This window comes from Pseudophryne corroboree, chromosome 5 (assembly GCF_028390025.1).
Source record: "Pseudophryne corroboree isolate aPseCor3 chromosome 5, aPseCor3.hap2, whole genome shotgun sequence".
Classification (NCBI taxonomy): domain Eukaryota; kingdom Metazoa; phylum Chordata; class Amphibia; order Anura; family Myobatrachidae; genus Pseudophryne; species Pseudophryne corroboree.
In genome coordinates, this window is record NC_086448.1 from 496,997,031 (window position 1) to 497,024,614 (window position 27,584).

General features: G+C 42.6%; 1 protein-coding gene across 4 annotated transcripts in view; it reads right to left on the reverse strand.

Annotated features, from left to right (window-relative positions):
* Positions 1-16,131: 16,131 nt before the first annotated feature.
* The window catches only part of PIGN (phosphatidylinositol glycan anchor biosynthesis class N), a 666,839-nt gene continuing 655,386 nt past the window's right edge, over positions 16,132-27,584 (reverse strand). For all 4 annotated transcript variants that reach the window (XM_063922983.1, XM_063922980.1, XM_063922979.1 and 1 more), the window contains one exon: positions 16,132-17,234. In XM_063922983.1, the coding sequence (XP_063779053.1) occupies positions 17,111-17,234 (124 nt within the window). In that variant the 3' untranslated portion in view covers positions 16,132-17,110. The remainder of the gene's footprint in view (positions 17,235-27,584) is intronic.

Genomic DNA, 27,584 nt, shown 5'->3' on the forward strand with positions numbered 1-27,584 from the left:
CGTTATGACGTCACCACGCTCTCAGCATCCCTGGAAGAGGAGGAGGTGCTTCGGAACAAGACCACTGTGCTCAGCGGCGGAGTTTTACAGTAATGGCAAAAGTATGGTTCCTCAGTGTCTGGGATTTACTTACTAAGCAATAGCTTATAAAGCTGCAGCTTGCCGGAGGTGTTAGCAAAACGTGTAAAAGGACAATGCTTTGGATAGATGTTTTGCTATGAAGAATGTTTCTCTTTTACATTTTTGACTGAAACACACCAAGAAGTGGTGGTAGTAAAAAAACTGTCAAACATGGAGGAGAAAGAGTGATGGTCTGGGGCTCTCTTTCTGGTGACTTGCATGGATTGACTGGCACTCTGGCAAAATGGGCTACTACAGCATCTTGTAGTGCTATGCAATAACTTATGGTCTAAGCCTAATTGGTCAAGGGTTCATCCAAAAGTATAATAATCAATCAATCAATCAATCAATCAAAACATACGTCCAGGCTACCTTTGAGGAAAAGAATAGGCTTCAGTAGGCTTCAAATCGTGGAATAGGCAGCACAGTCTTCACACTTAAACTACATCTAGCTGGTTTGGGATGAACTGTAAAGCTACCTACAGTACAAGTGCATTATAGAAAGAATGCCAGGAGTGTGTTCAGCGGTTATATCTGCTAAAGATATGGCTACTTTAAAAATGTTAAAAATGTTGATTTTATTTTTTGTTAAACAAAATGATTCTGTAATTTCTGTTTTTTTACTCTCCAGTTTTTTATTTTTCCTGTGCTTTCTTTTCAGAGTGCATTGAGACATTAAACTTTACAATTGAAATAGTATATAATGAAAAATGAAGGTATTGTAATACTTTTATCTGGTAGTGTAATCCACACCCACAAACACATGCATGCACAGTATATACTGTATAAATATACACTGGTTTTTGAGCAGACATTTAACGGACACCTCCAGTGTAAATTATATGGCTCAATTATTTGATATTATGAGCATCTTCCATTTATTATGAGTCCTCAGAACAAAGAGGCATGAATAATTAATTTAATTATGATTGTGCATACAGTAACCGAGAAGGGTATAAATTAGGTTATCAGTGAATTATCTGCTACATTATATTTATTTAAGTACAGCATTACAGGGAAGGAGGAAACCACAAGAAAGATCCTGTAAGATAAGTACTAATTTGCTGTGAATTGTAATTAAATAATCATACACTCACTTATTCTCTGGATACAATGTTTACTGTGCAGTTCAAAGGGCAATTTACACTTGCAGTTAATTAAGTATGGCATAGAAGGTATATATTATTTAACAAGCATTTGTCGGTTTCTGATATTTAATTATGACTTACAGATGTAGCTACCTTTATCTTGACCCATTCCCGCCTAGACAGACGTTTAGTCACGCTAAGGCGATAGCTGAGTTTAATCACAGGCAGGCGCGTTGAGGCGATTCTAGATACTCAGCATGCATTACATGTGCTTCTTTTTTTTATTGTAATGTGTACATACTCGACTGTATTATTTTATTTTCATTGTAAGACAGTCAATGGAAGGGTGCACACAAGTTTCACATAAATCAGAGTAGATCTGCAGGAGCGATTCTTTACGCTAAATGCAACTACACAGCGGCAATGAGTAGAAAATGAGTGTATTCTGATGCAACTAACTGAGCAAAACAGTACTGTAGATCTTCGGCGTTTGTGTATTGCACAGGACCTGAATTCCCTCCCTGTCTACTGCATGACTTGTGCAGGCTCCCAGGGGGAAGGGCGATGGGGGTAGGGGGAGACGATGGAAAATACTATGCCTTTGAAATGCAATAACATGAGCGTCCGAGTCCCCTACGGCATAAACCAACACCAATGGGAAGGAAGTGCCAACCTTTTTTTTTTAATGTGTTCCCGTGACATTCACTTTAATATTATTATTTTTTTTTCTCTAACACATCCAATGGAAGGATGCACACAGGTTTCACATAAATCAGAGTACATCTGCAGGAGCGATTCTTTACGCTAAATGCAACTACACAGCGGCAATGAGTAGAAATGAGTGTATTCTGACTGAGCAAAACAGTACTGTAGATCTTTGGCATTTGTGTACTGCACAGGACCTGAATTCCCTCCCTGTCTACTGCATGACCTGTGCAGGCTCCCAGGGGGGAAGGGCGATGGGCTAGCTAGCGGGAGGCGGTGGAAAATACCGTGCTTTAGAAATGCGAGCGTCCGAGTCCCCTAAGGCATAAACCAACACCAATGGGGAGGGGGCCGGGCGCTGTCTGCTTTACTTTTACACATGAAATTCTGCGTCTCTCATGAGGCATCATGGGCTAGCGATGAAGGCTCCACACCTCCCACGCTGGGGGTCCAGGGTTCGAGTCCTGATGCGCTTTTTTTTTTTTTTTTGTAATGTGTACATACTATACTGTATTATTTTATTTTCATTGTAAGACAGTCAATGGAAGGGTGCACACAAGTTTCACATAAATCAGAGTAGATCTGCAGGAGCGATTCTTTACGCTAAATGCAAATACACAGCGGCAATGAGTAGAAATGAGTGTATTCTGACGCAACTAACTGAGCAAAACAGTACTGTAGACCTTCGGTATTTGTGTTTTGCATAGGACCTGTGCAGGCTCCCAGGAGGAAAGGGCATAGGGCAAGACAGTGGAAAATACCGTGGTCAAAGAAAGGGCATATTCAAAACTAAGAGAAACTGTCACACAGTAACAACGTTGAATTCCTGGAACGCACGACGTCTGAGATGCACGATGTCTGAGACGCTCATTGCGCATAAGGAAGGTGTCATGGCTGCTGTAAGGGACCGTCCTTATGCGCTCGGAGAGCTGCGTCTCCTCGTTCGCTGGCGGGACAGGACTTTCGCCAGCAACGAGGAGAAGGTGAGGGCTTATAGGAGGGCCAGCAGGGAGATCCTCCGGACATACAACCGGAGGAGATCCGTGAGGTCACTGCAGAAGAGGTGGAGTGGATAATTACCAGATGGTCAGATGTCTGCCTTGAAAAAGGGCCTAGTAAGGCCTGAAACGCGTCGGCGCAGTTGGAGGTGACACCTCGCTGTTTGTGGAGGAGTGATTGCCGCAAAACCTAGAACGCCATTTCCCGGGAGGCTGACTGGTATTTAAGAACTTGCTTTAATGAGGACTTTGCATCCTCTGACCATCTGGTAATTATCCACCTCTACACTCAGCTCAGTTGTGCACCAACTGCATGTGCTCAGGTTCATATTGATGGGAGATATGTTTTAGATGTTTTTTTTTATGGGAAAAGAATTTTTGTAAAAGAATAAAACTGTGCTACACAAGATATTCCTCACCTTTTGTTTTTTATGACATCTGACGACTGAGATTCCGGTACAAGGTGTCCGCTTATCCATGAGGAAATCAGAGGTCTCTCTACACGCCTGAATTCAAGTATTGTTAAGGAATGTACCCTATTATCTAATGTATGGGTGTTGCATGATCTAGAATTTCTTCTTTGCACTTGGTTATTGTTCAGCTTGTCATTCAGTTTTGGCGCCCATTACTGTTATCACCTAGCTTTTGTGTACTTTGGTTTATCGGGGAGCGGGAGACACCCCATATTGGTGCTTACGGTTCAGGCAGCCATATCTGCGCACTCGAGAGGTGCTCCATTTATCGTTATTCTTTGAAATTGGTTGACACCAGTTACAGTATACTGTAGGTTGACATGGCCGTTAAATTGACATGGAAAAAAAACAACATGAGTTTTACAAAAACAATTATTATTTTTGTTAACTTGTATATATAGTTCTTTACAATCCACGTGGTCTACGATTGTGCAGTGTATCATGCAGTGTACAGTATATGCAGTGTATCACAGTGTATCGTGCTGCGTAATTGCAGCGTGTCATGCAGTGTACATTCAGTATATGATATTGTGCAGTGAGTGTAATGCATAGTGAATCACATCGTGCAGTGTACTGTATACATATGTGGTAATTGCAGTTTTTTGTGCAGTGTACATTGTATCATATTTTGCAGGGAAATGTGCAGTGTAATGTGCAGTTTGTCGTATTGTGCAGTGTACTGTATCACATACTGCAGTGCATATGCAGTGTCGTGCAGTGCATCGTGTGGTGTAATTGCAGTGTGTTGTGCAGTGTACCTGCAGCGTATTGTGCATTATCATTCATTATTATTATTGTACATTATCATTCAGTGTAACGTGAAATCTGCTGTGATCCAATTAACTAGTTTTCATGAGACAGGGATAGTACTGGAATATGATGTAACAAGCAAAGGTATGTTTCTAAGCATCCTGCAATAAATGATTGTGGCCACCTGAACAGACACAGCATTTCTGGTGGCAGCGGAGTGGGGGGTGAAGGGGTTCTCCTGCTGCCTGGAATACAGGGAATACAGCAGGGTCGTCACACTGAGACATTATTTTCCTATCAATAACCATGTATCGGTTTTAGGATTATTTTCTTTCAAACATTTTTCATACTTTATGTGTCCTGTACGTATACATTTTGGTCATAATAGTATACAGATTTATTATTTTTCAGAAATGTTAATTTTAGCAAATTGTAAAGACACTACTTACTTAGTACATTTATATATGAAGGTATGTTCTTCATTATTTAGACGCAGCAGTTGATATAGCTAATCTACTGTGCAGTAACCTACCGTGTATTAGAAAATCATATTGCTCTCTTCTTTTTCTCTTTCATTTACGAATAACACTGGCCAACAAACACTTTTGTCCCAATGATCTTGCTGGGTGTTCGAAATATACTTTTTATGCTGAAACCAAATAACCACTTGGATTTTTCCAATGAGGTATAGTTTATTTGTGGCACCTTCTATATGTTCCTTCTTTAGAATAACCATGGGATAAAATAGGATTTTAATACCTACCGGTAAATCCTTTTCTCCTAGTCCGTAGAGGATGCTGGGGACTCCAAAAGGACCATGGGGTATAGACGGGATCCGCAGGAGACATGGGCACACTATAAGACTTTGAATGGGTGTGAACTGGCTCCTCCCTCTATGCCCCTCCTCCAGACCTCAGTTATTGGAACTGTGCCCAGGGAGACGGACATTTCGAGGAAAAGGATTTTTGTTACACTAAGGGTGAGATACATACTAGCTCACACCACAAATACACCGTACAACTGGATTAGCGGGAATACCAGATAACAGTATGAACGAAAAACAGCAACAAGCCGAACATAACCGATACACAACCTTTGTGTAACCGAAAACAACAACTAACAATACAACTGCAAGTAACAGTCCGCACTGGGATGGGCGTCCAGCATCCTCTACGGACTAGGAGAAAAGGATTTACCGGTAGGTATTAAAATCCTATTTTCTCTTACGTCCTAGAGGATCCTGGGGACTCCAAAAGGACCATGGGGTCTATACCAAAGCTCCAGACCGGGCAGGAGAGTGCGGACGACTCTGCAGCACCGATTGAGCAAACATGAGGTCCTCATCAGCCAGGGTATCAAACTTGTAGAACTTAGCAAAAGTGTTTGAACCCAACCAAAGTTGAAGTGCCGAGACCCCTCGGGCAGCCGCCCAAGATGAGCCCACCTTCCTGGTAGAATGGGCCTTCACTGACTTCGGCAACGGCAATCCAGCCGTAGAATGAGCGTGCTGAATCGTATTACAAATCCAGCGTGCAATAGTCTGCTTGGAAGCAGGATTTCCAATCTTGTTGGAAGCATTCAGGACAAACAGAGCCTCCGTTTTCCTAACAAGAGCCGTTCTGGCGACATAAATTTTCAAAGCTCTTACGACAGTGAGAGATTTTGGCACCATCGCGGCATCCGTAGGCACAGGCACCACAATAGGTTGATTTATGTGAAACGAAGAAACCACCTTTGGCAGAAATTGTTGACGAGTCCTCAATTCCGCTCTATCCACATGGAAAATCAAATATGGGCTCTTGTGAGACAGAGCCGCCAATTCCGACACCTGTCTGGCGGTCGCCAAGGTCAAAAGCATGACCACTTTCCAAGTGAGAAATTTCAACTCAACCTTACGCAAAGGTTCAAACCAGTGAGACATAAGAAATTGTAACACCACGTCAAGATCCCATATGCAGCACTCCCTTCACAAAAGTCTGAACTTCAGGAAGGGTGGCCAATTCTTTTTGAAAGAAAATAGATAAAGCTGAAATCTGCACTTTGATGGAACCCAATTTCAGGCCTGCATCCACGCCTGCCTGCAAAAAATGGAGGAAATGACCCAGCTGAAACTGTTCCGTAGGAGCTTTCTTGGCTTCACACCACGACACATATTTTCTCCAAATACGGTGATATGCTTCGCCGTGACCTCCATTCTAGCCTTAAAGGGAGTGGGGATGACTTCCCCGGGAATACCCTTTCGAGCTAGGATTTGGCGTTCAACCTCCACACCGTCAAACGCAGCTGCGGTAAGTCTTGAAATACGCACGGCCCCTGCAGTAACAGGTCCTCTCTGAGAGGAAGCGGCCAAGGATCTTCTATGAGCAATTCCTGAAGATCCGGATACCAGGCCCTCCGTGGCCAATCTGGTACGACGAGTACTGACGGAACCCTTGTTCGTCTTATGATCCTCAACACTTTTGGAATGAGAGGAAGTGGAGGGAACACATATACAGACTGAAACACCCACGGAGTTACCAGGGCGTCCAATGCACTGGCTTGGGGGTCCCTTGACCTGGAACAATACCTCGGAAGCTTCTTGTTGAGGCGAGACGCCATCATGTCTATTTGAGGAATTCCCCAACACCTTGTCACTTCTGCAAATACCTCTTGATGAAGAGCCCACTCTCCTGGGTGGAGATCATGTCTGCTGAGGAAGTCTGCTTCCCAGTTGTCCACGCCCGGAAGGAAGACTGCTGACAGAGCGCTCACGTACTCTTCCACCCTGCGGAGAACTCTTGTGGCCTCCGCCATCGCCGCTCTGCTCTTTGTTCCGCCCTGGCAATTTACGTACGCCACCGCTGTTACGTTGTCCGACTGAATCAGGACAGGTAGACCTCGAAGAAGGTTTTCCGCTCGCAGAAGGCCGTTGTAAATGGCTCTTAACTCCAGAACATTTATGTGGAGACAAGTTTCCTGGCTTGACAATTTTCCCTGGAAACTTCTTCCTAGCGTGACTGCTCCCCAGCCTCGGAGACTTACATCCGTGGTCAGCAGGACCCAATCCTGGATCCCGAACCTGCGTCCCTCTAGAAGGTGAGAACTTTGCAGCCACCACAGGAGAGAAATTCTGATCCTGGAAGATAGACTTATTTTCCGGTGCATGTGTAAGTGAGACCCGGACCATTTGTCCAGCAGGTCCCACTGAAACACCTGGGCATGAAACCTGCCAAACAGAAAGGCTTCGTATGCTGCAACCATCTTCCCTAGCACTCGAGTGCATTGATGAATCGACACCCTTGCCGGTTTCAGAATCTCTTTGACCATGCATTGGATTTCCAGAGCTTTTTCCACCGGAAGAAACACTCTCTGCAGTTCCGTGTCCAGGATAATGCCCAAGAAAGGCAGCCGAGTTGTCGGAATCAACTGACACTTTGGAAAATTTAGAATCCAACCATGATGTTGCAGAACCGTCAGGGAGAGCTCCACATTTCAGGGCAACTGCTCCTTCGATCTCGCCTTTATCAGGAGATCGTTCAAGCATGGGATAATTGTCACACCCTGCTTGCGTAGGAGTACCATCTTTTCCGCCATGACTTTGGTGAATGCCCTCGGGGCCGTGGAAAGCCCAAACGGCAACATCTGAAATTGGTAATGATAATCCTGCACCGCAAATCTCAGGAAAGCTTGATGTGGAGGATATATCGGGACGTGTAAGTAGGCATCTTTTATGTCGACTGACGCCATAAAATTCCCCCCTTCTAGACTGGAGATCACTGCTCGAAGAGATTCCATCTTGAACTTGAAAGTTTTCAAATACAGATTGAGGGATTTTAGGTTCAGGATCGGTCTGACCGAGCCGTCCGGCTTTGACACGACAAAGAGGCTCGAATAAAACCCTTCCCCCCATTGGGACGGGGGTACCGGGACAATGACACTCTGTTGACACAGCTTTCGTATCGCAGCACTCACTACTTCCCTTTCTGGGATAGAAACTGGCAAGGCTGATTTGAAAAATCGGTGGGGGGGCATCTCCTGAGACTCCAGTTTGTACCCATGGGACACTATGTCTAAGACCCAAGGTTCTAGGCCCGAGTGAAATCAGACCTGACTGAAGAGTTGGAGACGGGCCCCCACCAGCACGGACTCCCGTAGGGGAGCCCCAGTGTCATGCGGTGGACTTGGCAGAGGCCGGGGAGAACTTCTGGTCCTGGAAACCTGACACAGCAGGCGACCTTTTTCCCCTCCCTCTACCTTTTGAAGCAAGGAAGGACGAGCCTCTTCCTTTTTTGTATTTATTAGGCCGAAAGGACTGCATCTGATAATGGGGTGCCTTTTTCTGTTGTGCTGGAACAAAAGATGACTTACCCGCTGTAGCGGTAGACACCAGGTCAGCGAGGCCGTCACCAAACAAGACACTACCTTTATAAGGGAGAGCTTCCATAGCTTTCTTGGAGTCGGCATCAGCATTCCATTGATGAATCCAGAGCGCTCTCCTGGCCGAGACTGCCATGGCATTGGCCCTTGATCCCAAGAGGCCAATATCCCTCGCCGCATCCTTTAGGTAAGCTGCAGCGTCCCTGATATAACCGAGAGTCAAAAGAATGTTATCCCTATCGAGGGTATCCATGTCAGATGCCAAATTATCAGCCCACTTAGCAATAGCACTACTCACCCATGCCGACGCCACGGCAGGTCTGAGCAGAGCACCCGTAGTGACATAAATGGCCTTTAATGTCGTTTCCTGCTTACGATCCGCAGGATCCTTGAGGGCAGCAGTGACGGGAGATGGAAGCGCCACCTTCTAGGACAGCCGGGACAGAGCCTTGTCCACATTGGGAGATGACTCCCACTTTTCCCTGTCGTCAGAGGGGAAAGGATAGGCCATAAAAATTCTCTTGGGAATCTGCCACCTTTTGTCAGGCGATTCCCAAGCTTTTCACAAAGAGCGTTCAGTTCATGAGAGGGGGGAAACGTCACCTCAGACTTTTTTCCCTTATACAAACAAACCCTCGTATCTGGAACAGCAGGCACTTCAGAAATATGTAAAACATCTTTAATTGCCACAATCATGTACTGAATACTCTTGACCAATTTTGGATGTAAACTGGCCTCACTAAAGTCGACCCTGGAATCAGAGTCCGTGTCGGTATCCGAATCCGCCATCTGGGTGAATTAACGCTTTTGTGACCCTGAGGGGGCGTCCTCCATGGATTTTCTCCACGTTTTTGTCTGAGAATCAGATTTGTCCAGCCTCTTAGACAATAACGCCACATTTGCATTCAATGTACTCAACATATTCACCCAATCAGCAGTCGGCGGTGCGACAGAGTCACTCCCAAATCCTTCTCTGCACCCCCAGTAACTTCCTCCGGGGAGGAGCACTCAGCCTCAGACATGTCGACACACTGTACCGACACACACACACTCACACTGGCAATAGGGGACAGACCCACAGGGAAGCCTGTTAGAGAGAACACATAGGAAGTATACCATCTCACACTCCAGCGCCCATATGCTACTGAAAAAGTAATATATGATCACTGCGCTGTTTAAATAGCACCAATTGACTATGCCCCCCCCCCCCTGTACTTGCTAAGGAGAGTGGAGGTCCGGGCCAGCGTCTCTGCAATGTCTGTGAAGAGAGAAAATGGCGCTGGTAAGCTGTGAGGGCTAAGCCACGCCCCCTCCCGGCGCGCTGTAGTCCCGCTCAATTTCAAATAATTATACTGTCTTATATTTAGTGCCTAGGCACTTGTAATTGCTCTTTTGCCAGTTTAAAAACATCAGTAACCTGCTGCCCAGGGTGCCCCCCCTGCACCCTGTGAGTGCCGTTGGTGTATGTGTGGGAGCACGGGGCGCAGCGCGACCGCTGCGCTGTACCTCCATTACTGAAGTCTTCTGCCGTCACTGAAGTCTTCTTTCTTCTGTATACTCACCCGGCTTCTTTATTCTGGCTTCTGTGAGGGGGATGACGGCGCGGCTCCGGGAACGAGCAGCTAGGCGCACCAAGTGATCGAACCCTCTGGAGCTAATGGTGTCCAGTAGCCTAAGAAGCAGAGCCTTTAACTCAGAAGAAGTAGGTCTGACTTCTCTCCCCTCACTCCCACGAAGCAGGGAGCTTGTAGCCAGCAGGTTTCCCTGAAAATAAAAAACCTAACATAAAGTCTTTTCAGAGAAACTCAGGAGAGCTCCCCTAGTGTGTGTCCAGTCTCTCTGGGCACAGAATCTAACTGAGGTCTGGAGGAGGGGCATAGAGTGAGGAGCCAGTTCACACCCATTCAAAGTCTTATAGTGTGCCCATGTCTCCTGCAGATCCCGTCTATACCCCCCATGGTCCTTTTGGAGTCCCCAGCATCCTCTAGGACGTAAGAGAAAACATTTTTATGCATTCATTTTTTTATATATTAAGCAGAATATATAACATAGATAATGCTCGCAGGATAGGTATTTATGGGAGTTTGGTCATGCTAAGAATCTACAGAGTTTATTAGCTCCTAGTTTTTTTTGACAATACAGGTTGAGTATCCCTTATCCAAAATGCTTGGGACCAGAGGTATTTTGGATATCGGATTTTTCCGTATTTTGGAATAATTGCGAACCATAATAATATATCATGGGGGTGGGACCCAAGTCTAAGCACAGAATACATTTATGTTTCATATACACCTTATATACACAGCCAGAAGGTCAATCTAGACAAGATTTTTAATAACTTTGTGCATTAAACAAAGTGTGTGTACATTCACACAATTCATTTATGTTTCATATACACCTTACACACACAGCCTGAAGGTCATTTAATACAACATTTTTAATATCTTTGTGTATAAACAAAGTTTGTGTACACTGAGCCATCAGAAAACAAAGGTTTCACTATCTCAGTCTCACTCCAAAAATTCCGTATTTCGGAATATGTGGATATGGGATACTCAACCTGTAATAATAAATCTTAGACTAACTGTAAAAAGCTTACCATTTTGTAGCACCCAAAAGCATGCGCTAATTTTACTCACATTGTGTGCGGCACCTGTTTTTTAAGGTATTTCAAAACAATGCAACCTTAATTAATCATTTTAATATTAATTTGTGCAGGTTTTAATCCTTTAATATGTGTTTGGCATACAGTATTACTGGGTATAGGTCATAGGGTCAACCACACTTAGGTTGACAGTCATTAGGTTGACCACTATTGGTAGACAGTGACTAGGTCGACACCTGACATATGTCGACACGGTCATTAGGTCAACATGAACAAGGTTGACATGGAAAAAGGTCGCCATTAGTTTTTTAAACAATTTTGGTGTCGTTTTCTTCGTTAAGTGACCGGGAACCCGAATTAGTGCACGTGTCCGCTCGCCATGCTTCGGGCAAGGTACCTCGCTGCGCTACCACTGTGCTTGGCACAGGTTACTATTCCCAAGTGTAGTCCACGTGGATCGTAAAGTATGAAAAAAGTAAAAAAAAATGTAAAAAGTGAACTTTTTCCATGTTGACCTAGTAACCATGTCGACCTAATGCATGTCGACCAATAGTTGTCGACCTAATGACTGTCGACCTAACGACCATATATTGTGTTAATGGATTAATATTCTAAGCACATATTCTGTTCACTGTAGAGACGGGCAGTGGAACGGATGAACAGTAATTAATGAAACTACACAATTGGTGGACCTACCTTTAAATAAAATATTCACCTTTTTTCAATCTATCCTTTTGAGGAAGCTGTCCAGGAACCGCATATCTCAGAATGACCAGACTTGTTAACCCCTACAGTGTCAAACATGTCGGTAACTATTCTCTGCTGCACTGTACTATTGAGGAGTTTGTGCCTGTCAGTACTTCATTGATTCCAAACCCCAAATCCTCTTAGTGGTGAGCGTGTTGAGACTACAGTATATGAATAGTTGTACTGTCACATAACATCTTTGAGCACTTTGCTCCCTGGATTTTGCCACTTGAACATATTCTATTTATGAACACTTGGAACCTTTCAACAAGACTTTTTTCATAACATTATGTAGAAAATACAGTTATGTATTGTTGCTATGGCCCTCATTCCGAGTTGTTCGCTCGCTAGCTGCTTTTAGCAGCAATGCAAACGCAAAGCCGCCGCCATCTGGGAGTGTATCTTAGCATAGCAGAATTGCTAACGAAAGATTAGCAATTCTGCTATTTAGTATTTCCTTGCAGTTTCTGAGTAGCTCCAGACCTACTCCTAGATTGCGATCACCTCAGTCCGTTTAGTTCCTGGTTTGACGTCACATACACGCCCAGCGTCCGGCCAGCCACTCCTCCGTTTCTCCAGCCACTCCTGCGTTTTTACCTGGCACGCCTGCGTTTTTTAGAACACTCCCTGAAAACGGCCAGTTTCCGCCCAGAAACAGCCACTTCCTGTCAATCACACTACGATCAGCAGAGCGATTGAAAAGCTTTGTTCTCCCGTGAGTAAAATAGCATAGTTTTGTGTAAAAATACTTAGCGCGTGCGCCCTGCTGTGCATACGCATGCGCAGAACTGCCGGATTTTAGCCTATTAACAATTCTGTTAAAAATAGCAGCGAGCGAACAACTCGGAATGAGGGCCTATGTACAATACAAATAGCCTAATGCAGTAGATTTCACAGAAACCTCCTTCAAAAGGCTAATTAATGCTGTAGACCACAGTCCTTATTTTTATCAATGAAAACTACGGTCTGACCCCTATGTATCAAAGCTTACATTTTTAACTACTTTATGCCTATCTTCTGATCCCTCTCCAGCAACCTCCAAACAGTTCTGGTAACTGACAAAGTGCACATGCGGAGTGTTAGATTCTTAGGGTGAGTCCTCTGAAAATTTGAAAGACCCCTCCAACATGCCCAGGATATAATTAGCAGAGACATCTCTCCTTGAGAGTTAATATTAGTAGAGGGGAGAATTTAAAAAGTGAAACAAAAAAGTCCGGGGGAGGCCAAGCGTAATATGGAGTACGGTGGCTGGCTCCTATTCATCTGCACAAATCTGATTAACCTTGACTTGCCTGGGTCTGTCTTTAAATGACTGTGGACTTCTTGTTCCCCATCATGGACCATCTTCTGTGACTAGCAGTGTCTGGATTGCCTGCTTCCAGCCTTGGGAGTTTTATCTCCACTGTTGCTGGTGTGTGGAGGGATCTTTGTCAACTCCTATGGCTGCCTACTGCTCCGGCAAATACAGTGCCCCTGCAAAGTAGTCTTAACTGGGAGACCCTGTTAGCCATCTTGGATCTTGTCTGAAATGTGTTTCCCAGTGAGGAGAGCACCTTGGGCTGTCTGGGCTTTGTGGACATATAGCCTATCATTGCTGTGGCTCGATGTAGTGGTAGTCACTTTGCTTACATAACTATATTGTCTATCCTGTGGTGGTTCCATACATTTAGGTGGTGAGTGCCCCAGTCCTCCCCCCAAAAAAAATTCTCTCTCTATTCCTGCAGAGGGTTGTCAGTGTACTGACAAGAGGAATCCTTTGTGGAGTTTTACCTGCTGGTTCTTTGAAGCAGTGCTGGTCCTACAGTATCTTGTCACTCATATTGCTCATTAGAGCGTGCTGTGCTGATCCTGTCAGGAGGTACCAGCTCTGTAGCCTGGTTGTGGTGGTCCATTACCTGATTAGTATGGGAAAAAATGGACCATGCTGCTTCTGCGGCCAACAAACTGGAAACATAAGTCTGCTGGTCTTCATTAGCCACTTCCGCAGATGGGGTGCAATGCTCGCCTCCACTAGCTGACCAGGGCATGAAATAATGGAAGTAGCTTCGTACTACAGGAGGAACTCCCAGCAAGTTCTGCATCTGAAAAATATGTAATGGACAATATAGGAGAGGTCCAGGTTGGTCTTTTGTTAATCCTTCATGACCTTCAGAAAATGAGAGAGATGGTGAATTTCTAATTTGGAAGTTATCATTGCTCCCATGAAAACTGATATGGCTTCCCTCAAGGAACAAATAACTTCATATAAGCACAAGTTGTCTTACCTCCCCAAATGTGTAAGGATGAGTGGTCTCATCCTTAATCTTTAATTGAAAATTGGATGGTGACCATCCTTGGAAATAACGCTTTCTCTCCTCAGTTTACAGTTGAAGCATGATAGTCTCCACCTCCTGGGTCCTCTGTGCTTATGTTTATTGCAAAGTATTTTCACTTCAGAGACTGGGATACCATTCTCCATTTGATCCGGCAATAAGCGTCCATTGAAATTTGAGAATCATACAGTTTCTGTGTTACCAGACTTCGCATTAGAGGTTAAAAAAATCTGCGTCACACTGCTATTTACTAACACAGTTGTTAATCTGTTGCTACTCTATATATCTATGGGACTTATTTGGGAGAGGCTCATCTACATAGAGCTCATAATACGTAGTCTTCCTTACATAATCCAACATATGTCTCAGCTGAAGTGCCGAATTTGCTAGAGCACCTATTACTGAAGAGGAGTTAAAACTAGATCTAATAGCTACTTTGATAATACTAAAGCCCCAGGTGGTAACGGCATCTCCATTGAAACTTACAAAACTTTTAAAGAATTTGTTATCCCTCACCTGCTTCTCAATCTATGATCAGTTATTTGAGTTAGGTCCATTGTCCTCCTCCATGTTGGAAGATTTTATTGTTTCTTGACTGAAACGAGGTGAAGGACACTCTGCGTAGATTCCTATCATACCATTTCACTTTTGGCTACTGATGTCAAAGTACTAGCTAAACTGTTGGCTACCTGTCTTAATTCTGTTATTACAGTACTCCAACAACCCCCCACCCCCTTAAACTGGCTTTATGCCTTGTAACTCAACTGTGCAGCATCTGTCAGCTGCTTACCCATCTTCAGGTATTCCATTCGCTGCAGAGGAGGGATGCAGTGGACTGAGTCTATTTGTGGGAGGTGCTCAATAGTTTCAGCTTTGGCTCACTCCCTTAGATTATATTGATCTGAATGTTGATCCAGTTATTGAGGCCTTTTAGCTCATATCACATGGTTGGTAAAAATTACCACTTACAATGACTGGCAAGATAAAGCTAATTATGAAACATAAATAGACCTCCCTGTTCTACATCTCTATTTGGGTATTTCATATGAACTTTCTTTCTTTTGTGTGAGGTAACAAGGAGGCTAGGATTAAACTGCAGACATTGTGCAGCCCTAAAGTCATTGGATGTCTATCTTTTCCCAATCTGTGACCATATTACTGTACGTACTGTAGCAGCACATTTATCACATGTAATCAGTTGGGTCTTCTCCTCTGTAGTTTCTCTTTGTGGGAGAGATAACTAAGATATATCCTTGAGATTTTTCTAAATGCAAGGCTTTGGTAGCAGAAACTATGAATCATGAATGATATTTGTACACTAGCAGAAAGGCCTTATTTAAATTTCATAAACTTTGGTCCCATTGGTTAAGGGGTTCTGTGGATTATGTGAATATGTATTTACAGCTTTACAGCTTGTACAATGTATTTTACTTGGCTTTTGGCATGCTAATGCGCTAGTTTCCATGTGGCATGTATAATGTTTCTTGCAGCTTTGGTCTATAGTGTTTATGTTCTTCTTTGACACTTACATAACCTTTTCAGATCTGTGCCTTAGGTGTGCCTTTAAGTCCTTTATTTGTATGGTTTTCTTTTGTATTACAGAAATTAATTAAAAATACTTTTTTTTTTTTTTTTAAAGTGAAAAAGTCCATCATGACACAGACCGATAATAATGGAAGCACTAGTGAGATTATTAATACATAGGCCCATTGGTCTACTAAATGGCTTATCAGTGAAATTTGCAATATCAATCTCTGGTGTACTGTATATGAGGAACAGGTTGTTTTAATTCTAATTCCAATTTTGAGATAAGACCCACAATACTAATTATGGATTGGCAGGACTGTTCATTTAGATAGCTTTTGGTTTTCAGTTGGTGATTTGCTGTGTAATTACCCTGGCATTACCAGACAGGCATACGTGCAAACAGCACATGATTAGCTGTAAGAAAATAAAGGAAATCACAATACTGAGAAGTAGAAGAAAACTTGTTTTAATTATTACAAAACATAAGTAAAAACATTTTACTGAAAGAAATCTACACCCATGATAAGTTATTATTTATAGTCATCCAGTACAATGACATACAGTAACTTCATTGTTGTTCCTTTTAGCTATTATGCTAGTACTGTACAGGATAATGTCTGAGATTTTGTACAATAATGTGTAAACAACAATAATTTAATGTTGCAAAGTATCTTATTGGACTAATATTACAGAGAGATGCTCTGCCAAGCTGCAGAATGCAATAGTCTTCAGTGTGTACACTGCCTGCTAAGTGAGGAAGGGTTGGGTATGTGTGACCAGCGGTCAGGAGACTGACGGGCACAATACCAATGTCAGGATTCCAGGTGTTGTATAGCCGACGGGGGGGCAAGCGCAACGAAGCCCCTTGCGGGCTCGGTGCTCGCCACAGGTTCAATTCCCATTCTATGGGTTTCATGGATATCCACGAGTGGAAATAGTCCCTGTTGGTTGGCATGCCGACTGGTGGGATTTTCAGATGCCGGGATTCTGGCGTCGGTATTGTGACCGCTGGTCACATAAACACAACCCGTGAGGAACAGTGGGTAGTATCAGTGCTAAGTGACTGATGTAAAATAGTCAGGCAAACAAAACACATGATCTGCCTCTCACTAGGGTCCATTAACTACAGTGTGTTGCTATCTATGGAGAGCTTTTAATCGCTGAGTATACTACCGAATCGACAACAGCAGCCACATTAGGCAACTGAACCATAAAATATACTAAAAAGATGAACAACATAACGATGCAACTAATGACACATTTATGCTCACTTTCTACACTGCTTTAAAAACAGTAGAATATGATTCATTGTTCATGTTTAAGATTTATACAAATACTCAAGAATGGATTTTAGCAAATTGTCAGTGCAATCTGTAATGTTTCTTCTATATTTACTTTCAAGTAACAGTGCAGTAGCCCTTAATCTGTGTCAGGTGGCATGGTGCTTCTTTTTTCTCCAAATCAATATCTTCTTTGTAGTAAGGCACTGAACCAAACCACTCAGAAGCAACAGGAAGATAGTCATAGACATCACAATTACATAGTGGCTGATGCTGTAAGAAAAGAAACATCAATGTTTAGTAATAACAGAATTTGTACCAGCAGACCACTAGAAATATCACAAAGGTCCAGCAAAATAACTTCAGAAAACAAAGAGCTAAAAAGTTTCCCAAATTAGGTATATATATATATATATACACAGAGGGTAGGTGCGGCACTCCAATAAAGCAGTCACGAAACTCCGTTAATCACCAGTGATTAACGGAGTTTCGTGACTGCTTTATTGAAGTGCCGCACCTACCCTCTGTGTATCTATTTCATTGTGAGGGCACCCAGACCTACTTCTATCTTAAGTGGCTGTGCCGGACCCCCATTTGTCGTATATATATATATATATATATATATATATATATATATTTATCTCTCTCTGAACCAATCGCACACGATGCAAGTCCTATTTCGGAGTGCTAGTCACCTCCAATAAATTCAAAATCTTTATAAAGTGTTAAAAAGCATTATACAAAAGTGCATAGACAAAATGTTGCAACATAGCAGAGGCATGGCCGGGGGTATCATATTCAAGCACATGGGGTACCTGACATCTACCATGCATTGTAGCTGGGTATAGAGTGCAGCATTTAAACAGCATGCCTCTGGAAAAAGCTGGTAGGTCAACAGCCATGTTGGTGCTCGTTTGGCAGGATAAAGGTGCCATACGAGCACTGAAACGGCTGTTGACCTACCAGATTTTTCTAGAGGCGTGCTGTTTAAATGCTACACTCTATACCCAGCTACAATGCGTGGTAGATGTCAGGTACCCCATGTGCTTGAATATGATACCCTCGGCCATGTACTTTTGTATTATGCGTTTTAACACTTTATAAAGATTTTGCATTTATTGGAGATGCTTGCCTCTTATTTGACAAAATAAATAAAAAAAATATATTATATATATATATATGACATGTGTATGACTGACAGTAGGACAAAAAGGGGGAGGGATGTACTAATTACCCGGGCCCATGCCTGTTGGAGGAGCCATGGCCAGGTGCTTGTGGGAACTAATGCCCCCACGTATAGTACTTTCCATAAACTTTTTCTGGATGGGGTGTGGCCATGCCTCCTGGATTTGGCCACATCCCCTTCAGTACCCAGGCCTTGCAGCTGTCTCTATGCCTCTGATGACTGACCACGTCAGACATTCCAGCAAGGAACACTTACAATGAGGTCACAAGTGGGCAGAGCTCATGTAGGTACTACAATAAATAACAAGCACCAAGATTTAAGAGCAGATTGTGGATTTTGAAATTGAAAAAGCAAGTTCAAAATATGTCAGATACCGGTGCAGGCTCCATAACCACCCATGAGCAATGTTTCCCACTATATTCATTACAATATGAAACTATCTACTGAGAACAGGGAATATTCAATTTAATGCTATTTCATTTGCCAATGGGTTAAGATGGCCATACTGTACATTTGTCTGTTTATATAAGCAAACCAAAACAATATTTATTAGAATTACTTTAGACTATCTAAATATTTAGCCATAGTTAAAGTATTTTTAGTTGTTCACTTTTTAATGACCATGGGTTTGATGTATCAAGCAGTGAAAAGAGTGAAACAGTTGGCCAGTGGAGACGTTGCCCATAGCAACCAACCAGCTTTAAGGCAGTATTACGTACATTCTAAAAAACTCTTTGCACGTATTAGGTACAAATATAATTATTGTTACAGATTTACAACCATTAAATTTTTTAATCGGAGTATGCCTAGATGTATGTAAAATCAATCTGCTTCAAATGAAACATGAACTGCACACTATGGGCCTAATACAGATGTGATTAAAAAGTGCATCGCTGCGGCTTCCTTGCACTTGTATGGTAACACAGCACCATTGGATCACCTGCTACACCATCAGCTGGCTGCGGGAACCATGTGGTCATGCATATTGGCCGCCGCAGTGCCTACAGACAGGCCATGAAATCTCCATCGTCTGACGGAGATCCTGGCCTCATCACTTAAAAACGGTAACGATAGGTCTTTGTTTTGGAAAACAGAGGGTGTCACCGCCCCCAAACAGCAACAGACTGTCATTGCTCACAGTCTGCAGCCATAGTGCATTCAACAACGGCTGCGTGTACATGCGTTGTACGGGTCCAGCACATGCACAAAATACCATACATCGGTACTTTGCTGTGCAATACCGTCAGGACCTACATCATGCCCATTATGCCACTCACTGTTCACATAGCATTATGCACCTTGATCAATAAAATCTATAATGATCTTAATATGTGCTATATCAATAATACTCAAAAAAGTAAAAGCAACTCTGTAAATAAAAAACATAAATCATATTATAGTATACGTACTGTATATCAAAAGGGCATTGGGCTAATTCAGAGTTGATCGTAGCAGCAAATTTGTTAGCAGTTGGGCAAAACCATATGCCCTGCAGGGGGGACAGATATAACATGTGCAGGGAGAGTAGGTTTGGGTGGGGTGTGTTCAAACTGAAATCTAAATTGCAGTGTAAAAATCAAGCAGCCAGTATTTACCCTGCACAGAAACAATATAACCCACCAAATATAACATGTGCAGAGAGAGTTAGATCTGCCTCCCCCTGCAGTGAACATGGTTTTGCCCAACTGCTAACAAATTTGCTGCTGCAATCAACTCTGAATTACCCCCATAGTCCACTGATATGTCTGTTAATAATGTTGTATAATCCGCACATTGTGATATCTGAATACACCAAATATATTCACATTCAGAGCTGAGACCCTCCGTATAGGATTGGTGTCATCATCCCTACCAGCAGGAGTCAGAGGTGGAACTACAGTTGTTGCTAGGCTGTGACAGTGCCGACATGTGCCGTGGCGCCCCATTAGTTTTACTATTGAGTGTTAGTGTTTCTCTATGCTCACTCGGCTTATCGCGGCCGTCTAATTAACAATTACTGTATGTCATCACCCCTAAAAGGCTTAAATTCATATCTAATTAACAAATTGATAACAGGAAGACTGGAAAACAAAGTGGTTTTATTTTATTTAATAATTAATTTGTTTCACCCATAAAGTAGAATTAAATGAATATCAAGACCTGCATGTTATGCTACAACTATTTAGGTCATTTAAACGAAGAGGGTTCATTTCATTCATTTTGAAAGATATGATATTGCTTTGTGTATCTCATATCAGCTTTATTGGTAAAGTCATCACAACTTGCTGGTACTGTACAGTATTGTCAGAATAAATCTCTGTAATTATCAGCAGGGGATCACTGATCAGTGATGGATGGAGAGCAAAATCCTACGGTAACAGCTAAAGTAAAGGCACAAGACAGAGATTATAAGAGAACTATGACTAATGTACAGAAGTAGCAAACTAGAATAAGTCACAGTAATAGTATAGTCAGATAGATCAGGCTCAGGAGCCCACAGTGGGTAGTCATACACCGCAGGATCAAAACCACAAACATGACTCAGCTGGGCAGCGGTTAATGCCAGGAGTGAATGAAAACATAAACAGGGCAAAGACATAATAAAGGATACTGGACAAAACTGTTCCAGGAATAACACACAATTTGGGAAGGGACAAAAATCTGTCACCAGCTATAAGAACTATTACAAATGTCTACAGCATGTGGATACTACAGGTAACTCCTGAACTAAAGCAGGGCAAGCTGGGAGTGACAGGAGCAGAGCAAAGAGACATGGGAAGAGCATAACATTAACACGGCAGACAAAGGATATATAACGGGAAATCAGATACACAACATACTGTATACAAACTGGATAAATGAAGACACAGAATTCGATATACAGTATTATCAAATACCAGTACAGGATTCTGTAGATATACAGTAGAAATGCAGATATGGCCACACATCTGACCCACGGTTATTTGCCGCGACTAGTGTGCCTGCAAATGTGCGCGTGCACTGTGTACGTACCCGTGACCCATAGGATTACATGGTACATGCAATCCAGTGAATGAGTCGCATGTGGGAGCAGCTAGTCGCATAGTTACAAACACACGGATATGTACAGCATACTCAGTTCAGGCTCACATATCTTCTATTTCAGTGATCTTCAGGCAAATTATCCCTACGCACGAACAGCACTCATTTTTAGTTTTAATATCCAAATTGACATTTTTCTGCTTAATTACTTGTAGATGATGCACATATCCTGTGTCTGTGAATGTGACAGAACTGGCTCTCTTTCCATAACATATCGGGAAAGTCCCTCTTTGGCCTTTTTAAATCCTAATATGCCAAGGCATAGACCTTCTGTGTTTTATGCCAATCCCTATAGCATACAATAAGCATGGCTCACTTTCACTGCAAGTAAACATAATCTATAACTGCATGGGGTCACGACTCGCATGGAGCCAGGCTGATGACACCTCAGATCTCTCAAACAGTGATCCGAGGAGTGTGAAGTAAATTGAATTGTTTGTTACTTCAGCGTCTGAAGTAACATATCAACTTACCTGAGACTCCTTGGATCACTGACTGAGAGACCAAGGGAGCCATCAGACAGCCCCACCCCCAACCCAGTGTTCAGCCTCTGCAGTCCTTCCTAGCAGCAGGCACAGCAGAAGCTGACAAACAAACAGCCAGCAGCAGACCACAGCCACACACAGGTTCTGGTACTGAAAGTGCACAGGGGGAGGGGGAAGGTGGGAGGGGGGTTAGTTGTTGGGGTCCAGGCAGTACAAAATGTGGGATGATCAATGAGCAGGAGGGGAAAATACTGTACAGCTGGGGAGCATGAGCGGGAAGTAGGGAAGCATTGAGCACAGACAGTATGGGATGTGTCTGTGTGGAGGAACAGGGAATCACAGTGTGGGATGGGATGTGGAGGAGCACACAGTTTGGGATGTGGAGGGAGAACAAGGGAACACACATTAATTAAATACTGAATACATCTCCATGTCACCCTCTACCTCCCCATCACACTGTGCCTCTCCTTGTCACCATCTGCCGCTCCCGGCTATCCTCTACCTCTCCCTGCCACCACCTGCCTCCCTGTCAACCACTGTCTCTCCCGTCACCCACTGCCTCCTTTTTGCCTCTCTCTGTCACCCACTGCTCCATATTTTTTCTATGGCTGGACTTGACTCCTGAATGGTAATATACAGTAAGAGTAGTTAGAGTGATAGGCATACTTATTACAGGGGGAAAAGTCATGTATGTGGCTTTGGTCAATGTCAAAACTGTTCTTCTATCACTATTGCAATCTCATGATGCCGGAGGGTCAGCACTGGAAAAAACAATTTTCCTACCTATTATTTACTTTTTTTAATTAAAGTTTCCCCCCCCCCCCGTTAGTTAAAATTAACATGGAATTCTGGGATTACAGTTCAATTACACATGGGTGAACTCACAAAGCCAGGTCACATATGTGTACAGGCACTGATGACTGGCTGTAAGCGATAAAATCTAGGTCAACTACAGATCATAGTAAATAGGCCCTTGAATAACCTTGTAGAACAGTAGGCTGTATATGATATAGCTACGGGTTTGTAGGTGGTCAGTGCGGCACTGCACAGCATATGCTGGAGTCGTACATTAATCTCTGATGGACATATAGATGTACTAGGTATGAAAAATTAATCTGCCACCTATAGTATTTACTTTTACACAATGGGCCTAATTCTGAGTTGATCGCAGCAGCAAGTTTGTTAGCTACTGGGCAAAACCATGTGCACTGCAGGGGAGGCAGATATAACATTTGCAGAAGAAGTTAGATTTGGGTGGGTTATTTTGTTTCTGTGCAGGGTAAATACTGGCTGCTTTATTTTTACACTGCAATTTAGATTTCAGTTTGAATACACCCCACCCAAATCTTACTCTCTCTGCACATGTTATATCTGTCCCCCCTGCAGTGCACATGGTTTTGCCCAACTGCTAACAAATTTGAGGCTGCGATCAACTCAGAATTAGGCCCAATACCACACACGTTAATATAGTTAAATATATAATTCTTCTCTATATCCAGCACAGCAATATTTATATGACTACAGTATATAAACCATGGTAAGCTTTATCATTGTTATACATGGATGACATTGAGAAAACTACTTAAAGACTGCAAGTCTGCATCACTCATGTGCATGTACGGTATATGAAAAAAATGGAGTAGACTAATACCCCTTTTACACCACCAGCTAGTAACACGGGTTATTGCACATGAACGTGCATAACCCGTGTTGCTAGCTGGTGTAAAGGGTCGAGTTGGAATAGTCCGGGTCAAGTGACCCGGTATTCCAACTCGGGAAGTTTGCGGGGTTGAACACGTGTTTAACCCGGCAAAATGTGCAGTGTAAACGGTAGCCGGGTCGATGTGACCCGGCTTCCCGTTTACACTCTATGTGCGGACGGCGCTTGGAGATCATGTGATCTCCAAGCGCCACCCCCATCACGTCACCGGCAACGTCACCAACCCGGCAATATGCCGGGTTGGTGACTCCGGTCTAAATGGGGGCTGACTCGGGTCGCAGCCGGGTAGCTCCCGTGTCAGGGCTCCCGGCTGTGACGTGCTTTAAGTTGGTGTAAAAGTGGTATTACATGCAGCTAGCCCTCCTAACTTACTATTTTAACCTTAGACTTACTGGTTTACAAATGATGATACATACGCAATACTAAACAAACATGTATGATGGACATTGAATTGTGTATCAATTAAGTTAATAAATTAAAAAAACAGTAGAGGGATAAAATATTACAAGAAATTTGTTACAGAGCACAGGAATCTAATTAAAAGTAATTTATTAAAAAATATACATACATACATTAAAAAAGATGAAAACTACCGGCTGGTTTTAGCTGTACATAATACAAATATAAGTTTACTCCACAAGGCAACAATATTACCAAGGATATATTGGCCTCAAATTATGTGAAAAATGTTACAATATAGCTTTCTCAATCCTGATACTATATCACATAACATGAACCATAGGAATTGATTCAGTCGCCAGTGTAACCAATTGTTTCAATAAACTGAATGACCACCTGGATGAATTTACTTTCATTTTTAAGTGCCTTATTTAGATCAGTGCTGTGCTCCAATAAAGGCAAGTCTGTTTAATTATGAACCGGGTCTTGTGATAGTTTAGGTCCACAAATATATTCTGGCCAGACAATATAATTTTTGCACAGTAATCTCACCACTCCTTCAGTATTTCTCTTGTTTAAAGAGATTCCTCCCCGGCTGCAGGTGGTGATCCGTTTAGTGCAGACATCTCTGGAAGGTACGTATCAATTAATTGAATGGTGCAGATCATTCGTGCAGTGGACCAGGGGTCCGTTCAATCGGATGGTAGCCAGCTGGTTTAGGACACTTATAAAATATTCCATACATAATAGCTATCTTAGTACAATAACTAGTGATCGGTGCACCTTAAATGTAGTCAAACTACCCGATTAGTAGATTAGTAGGTTTTAAAGGAACACATTTACAAAGAAATCAGCAATCAGAAAATCAAATTATGGCCCCCGTACATCTGAGATTTATTGCAGCAATTCCCAGATAACCCAATGAAATCCCAATCCCGACTATCTTCGATGGTCACTGATCTGCGTTTCCATGTCAGGGAATTGGCGCTTAGATATATGGGCGGCCATTATTCAACAAAATGGGATACTAGGGGTACAGTGTAATCTATATAATGTAAACAAATGGTCATCATAAAGAACAGATGTAAATTTCTAGATTGTAAGCTCGCAAGTGCAGGGTCTTCCCCCCTCAGGTGCCTTTCCTTCTCTTACTCAAACTATCCTATGCTTCACACTGCCTTTGATGGCACCCTGGTTTTCAGTATATACCTTGTACTTGTCCTATATTGTCTTGAACTGTAAGTGCTGTTTTCTTGTTTTGCTCATTTGTTTATGTACTCTGTAATGGGCGCTGCGGATCCCTTGTGGCGCCATACAAATAAATATATAATAATAATTAGTATAAAAGGCCATCATTACAACTGAATGTGAACAGCAGGCCATAAGTATATAGATATTATGCAACATTTGGATTGTAAAGACTTACATTGCAGCAAACTGTGTGACATTTGCAGAATATGTCTAGCATTCACTACAGACCACGTATTGTGTAGGTATATATGAACATGTTTATAAGAAGGGTTTATTGTCACTACAGTATATCTCAGACATTCCCAACCACGGTCCTCAAGGCACACCAAGGGCTGTAACACACACTCCGGTTTTTCCCGGATGGCAAAAAGCCGGACAAACTTTGTCCGGCTTTTTGCCATCCGGGAGAAACCGGCAGAGTCGCTCACACAGGACGGCTTTGAGCCGTGTGTGATGCTGTGCGCATGCGCAGCATCAGACACGGCTTCAGAAAAAAACGTTGTGTGTGAAAGCTCCCCTTCACACACATGGTTTACTGGCTCCAAAGACGGACCCGGCTGCAACCCGGCAGCCGGGCCGGGGCCGTGCAGTGTGAAGGAACCCTAGCCCTCACACTGTTAACTACAATGCCGGCACGGGAAAAAGCCGTACGGCTTTTTCCCGGCCGGCAAAAGCCGGGTAGTGTGTTTCAGCCCCAACAGTGCAGGTTTTAGTGATGTCCAGGCTTCAGCACAGATGGTTAAATCAAAATAACTGAGCTACTAATTAAGTCACCTGTGTTCAAGCCTGGATATCACTAAAACCAGGAGGACCGAGGTTTGGAAACACTGCTATATCTCCACACAAAGCCTATGGTTAATCTGAAAGTAATATTGCACTGCACATAGGGTGCTACTTTAAAATATCGGGCAGACTCGCACGGAACCCACCGATGCCCGGAGTTCACGGGCTATTACATTCACTCCACAATATACTGTATATAATCTTCACATTTGCATTTATTCAAGGATTTATTTTTTTTAAATAAAAAAAATAAGGGTCCTGTTAATGTTTTGGTGTGATGCCGCTTATCACAGTGATAGAAAATCTTCTATTTGCAAATACATTATTGCAAGGGTGTAGCAGAGCCACACTCCTTGTTAAATAAGCTTCCCAATGCTATTGTCAGCCTGGGCGATACTTAAATGTGAAGAATCCCTATTTACGGAGAAAAGGCGCTTTTCTCCATATCATAAATAGATCCTTAAATCCTGTAAAAATAACGAAAACCAAACAAAATATGTTTATACCATTACATGTTGGCACACAAATTAGCACAGCAGAAAGATGATGATTGTGGTAAGTGGAATTATTTGTCTAAGATGATGGGTGTATCTAAATGGTGGGGATGTTCCATATGTAGTGTGCTATACAGTATATGCATGTGTACAAATGCAAAAAAATAAAATAAAAAAGATTTTGCTTTAAAGCAAAGGTTCTCAAACTCTGTCCACAGGACCACAAACAGTTCACATTTTCCAGGTCTCCTCACAGAATTGCATGTGAAATAATCAGCTCCACCTGTGGATCTTTTACAATGTATCAGTGAGTAATGAATACATCTGTGCACCTGCTACGTAATCTGGAAATCATGAACTATGTGGGGTAGATGTATTATGGAGAAGTGATAAAGTTGATGTAGATAAAGTACCAGCCAGTCAGCTCCTGTCATTTTTCAAAAACTTGACACTTAGGAGCTGACTGGCTGGTGCGTTATCCACTTCCACTTTATCACTTCTCCAAGCTTCATACATCTGCCCCAGAGTTTGAGAACCACTGCTTTAGAGCACAGGTTCTCAAACTCGGTCCTCAGGACCCCACACAGTGCATGTTTTGCAGGTCTCCCAGCAGAATTGCAAATGAAATAATTAGTTCCACCTGTGAATCTTTTAAAATGTGTCAGTGAGTAATTAATACACCTGTGCACCTTCTGGTTGATCTGCAAAACATGCACTGTGTGGGGTCCTGAGGACCGAGTTTGAGAACCTGTGCTTTAGAGGATAGAACATAACAGCAAGCTTCATGAGGTGGAGACTGTGTATATGTGAAAGCATTTCCATTTTAGCTGCTGTCTAGACAAGCATAAGAGTGCAAATGGTCATATTTTCACACTAATTCGGGACAAATGGTAATCCATTTCAAACTTAGAAGGATTCTAAAGGTGGATACTCATTACACGATTATTTGTCCAATCTTTCTGGTTGGAACATTTAACCATCTGCTTCCAAACACTGGAAAACAGACAAAAATGGACATTCAGACAAATAGATTAAATCCATTTGTTTTAACTACTGGGTGATTGCCATTTGCTCCCATACATTACCAGATTTTTAATACAAAAGAACAAAGATTGTACAGATAATCTTATTGCGTGTATCCATCTTCACTGTATGTATTTCCTTACTCTATACATATATTTCATAGATAAACAAATGGAGTTCTAAAAAAAATTATATTTGAAACAAGCAGTATTTTTGTATAAA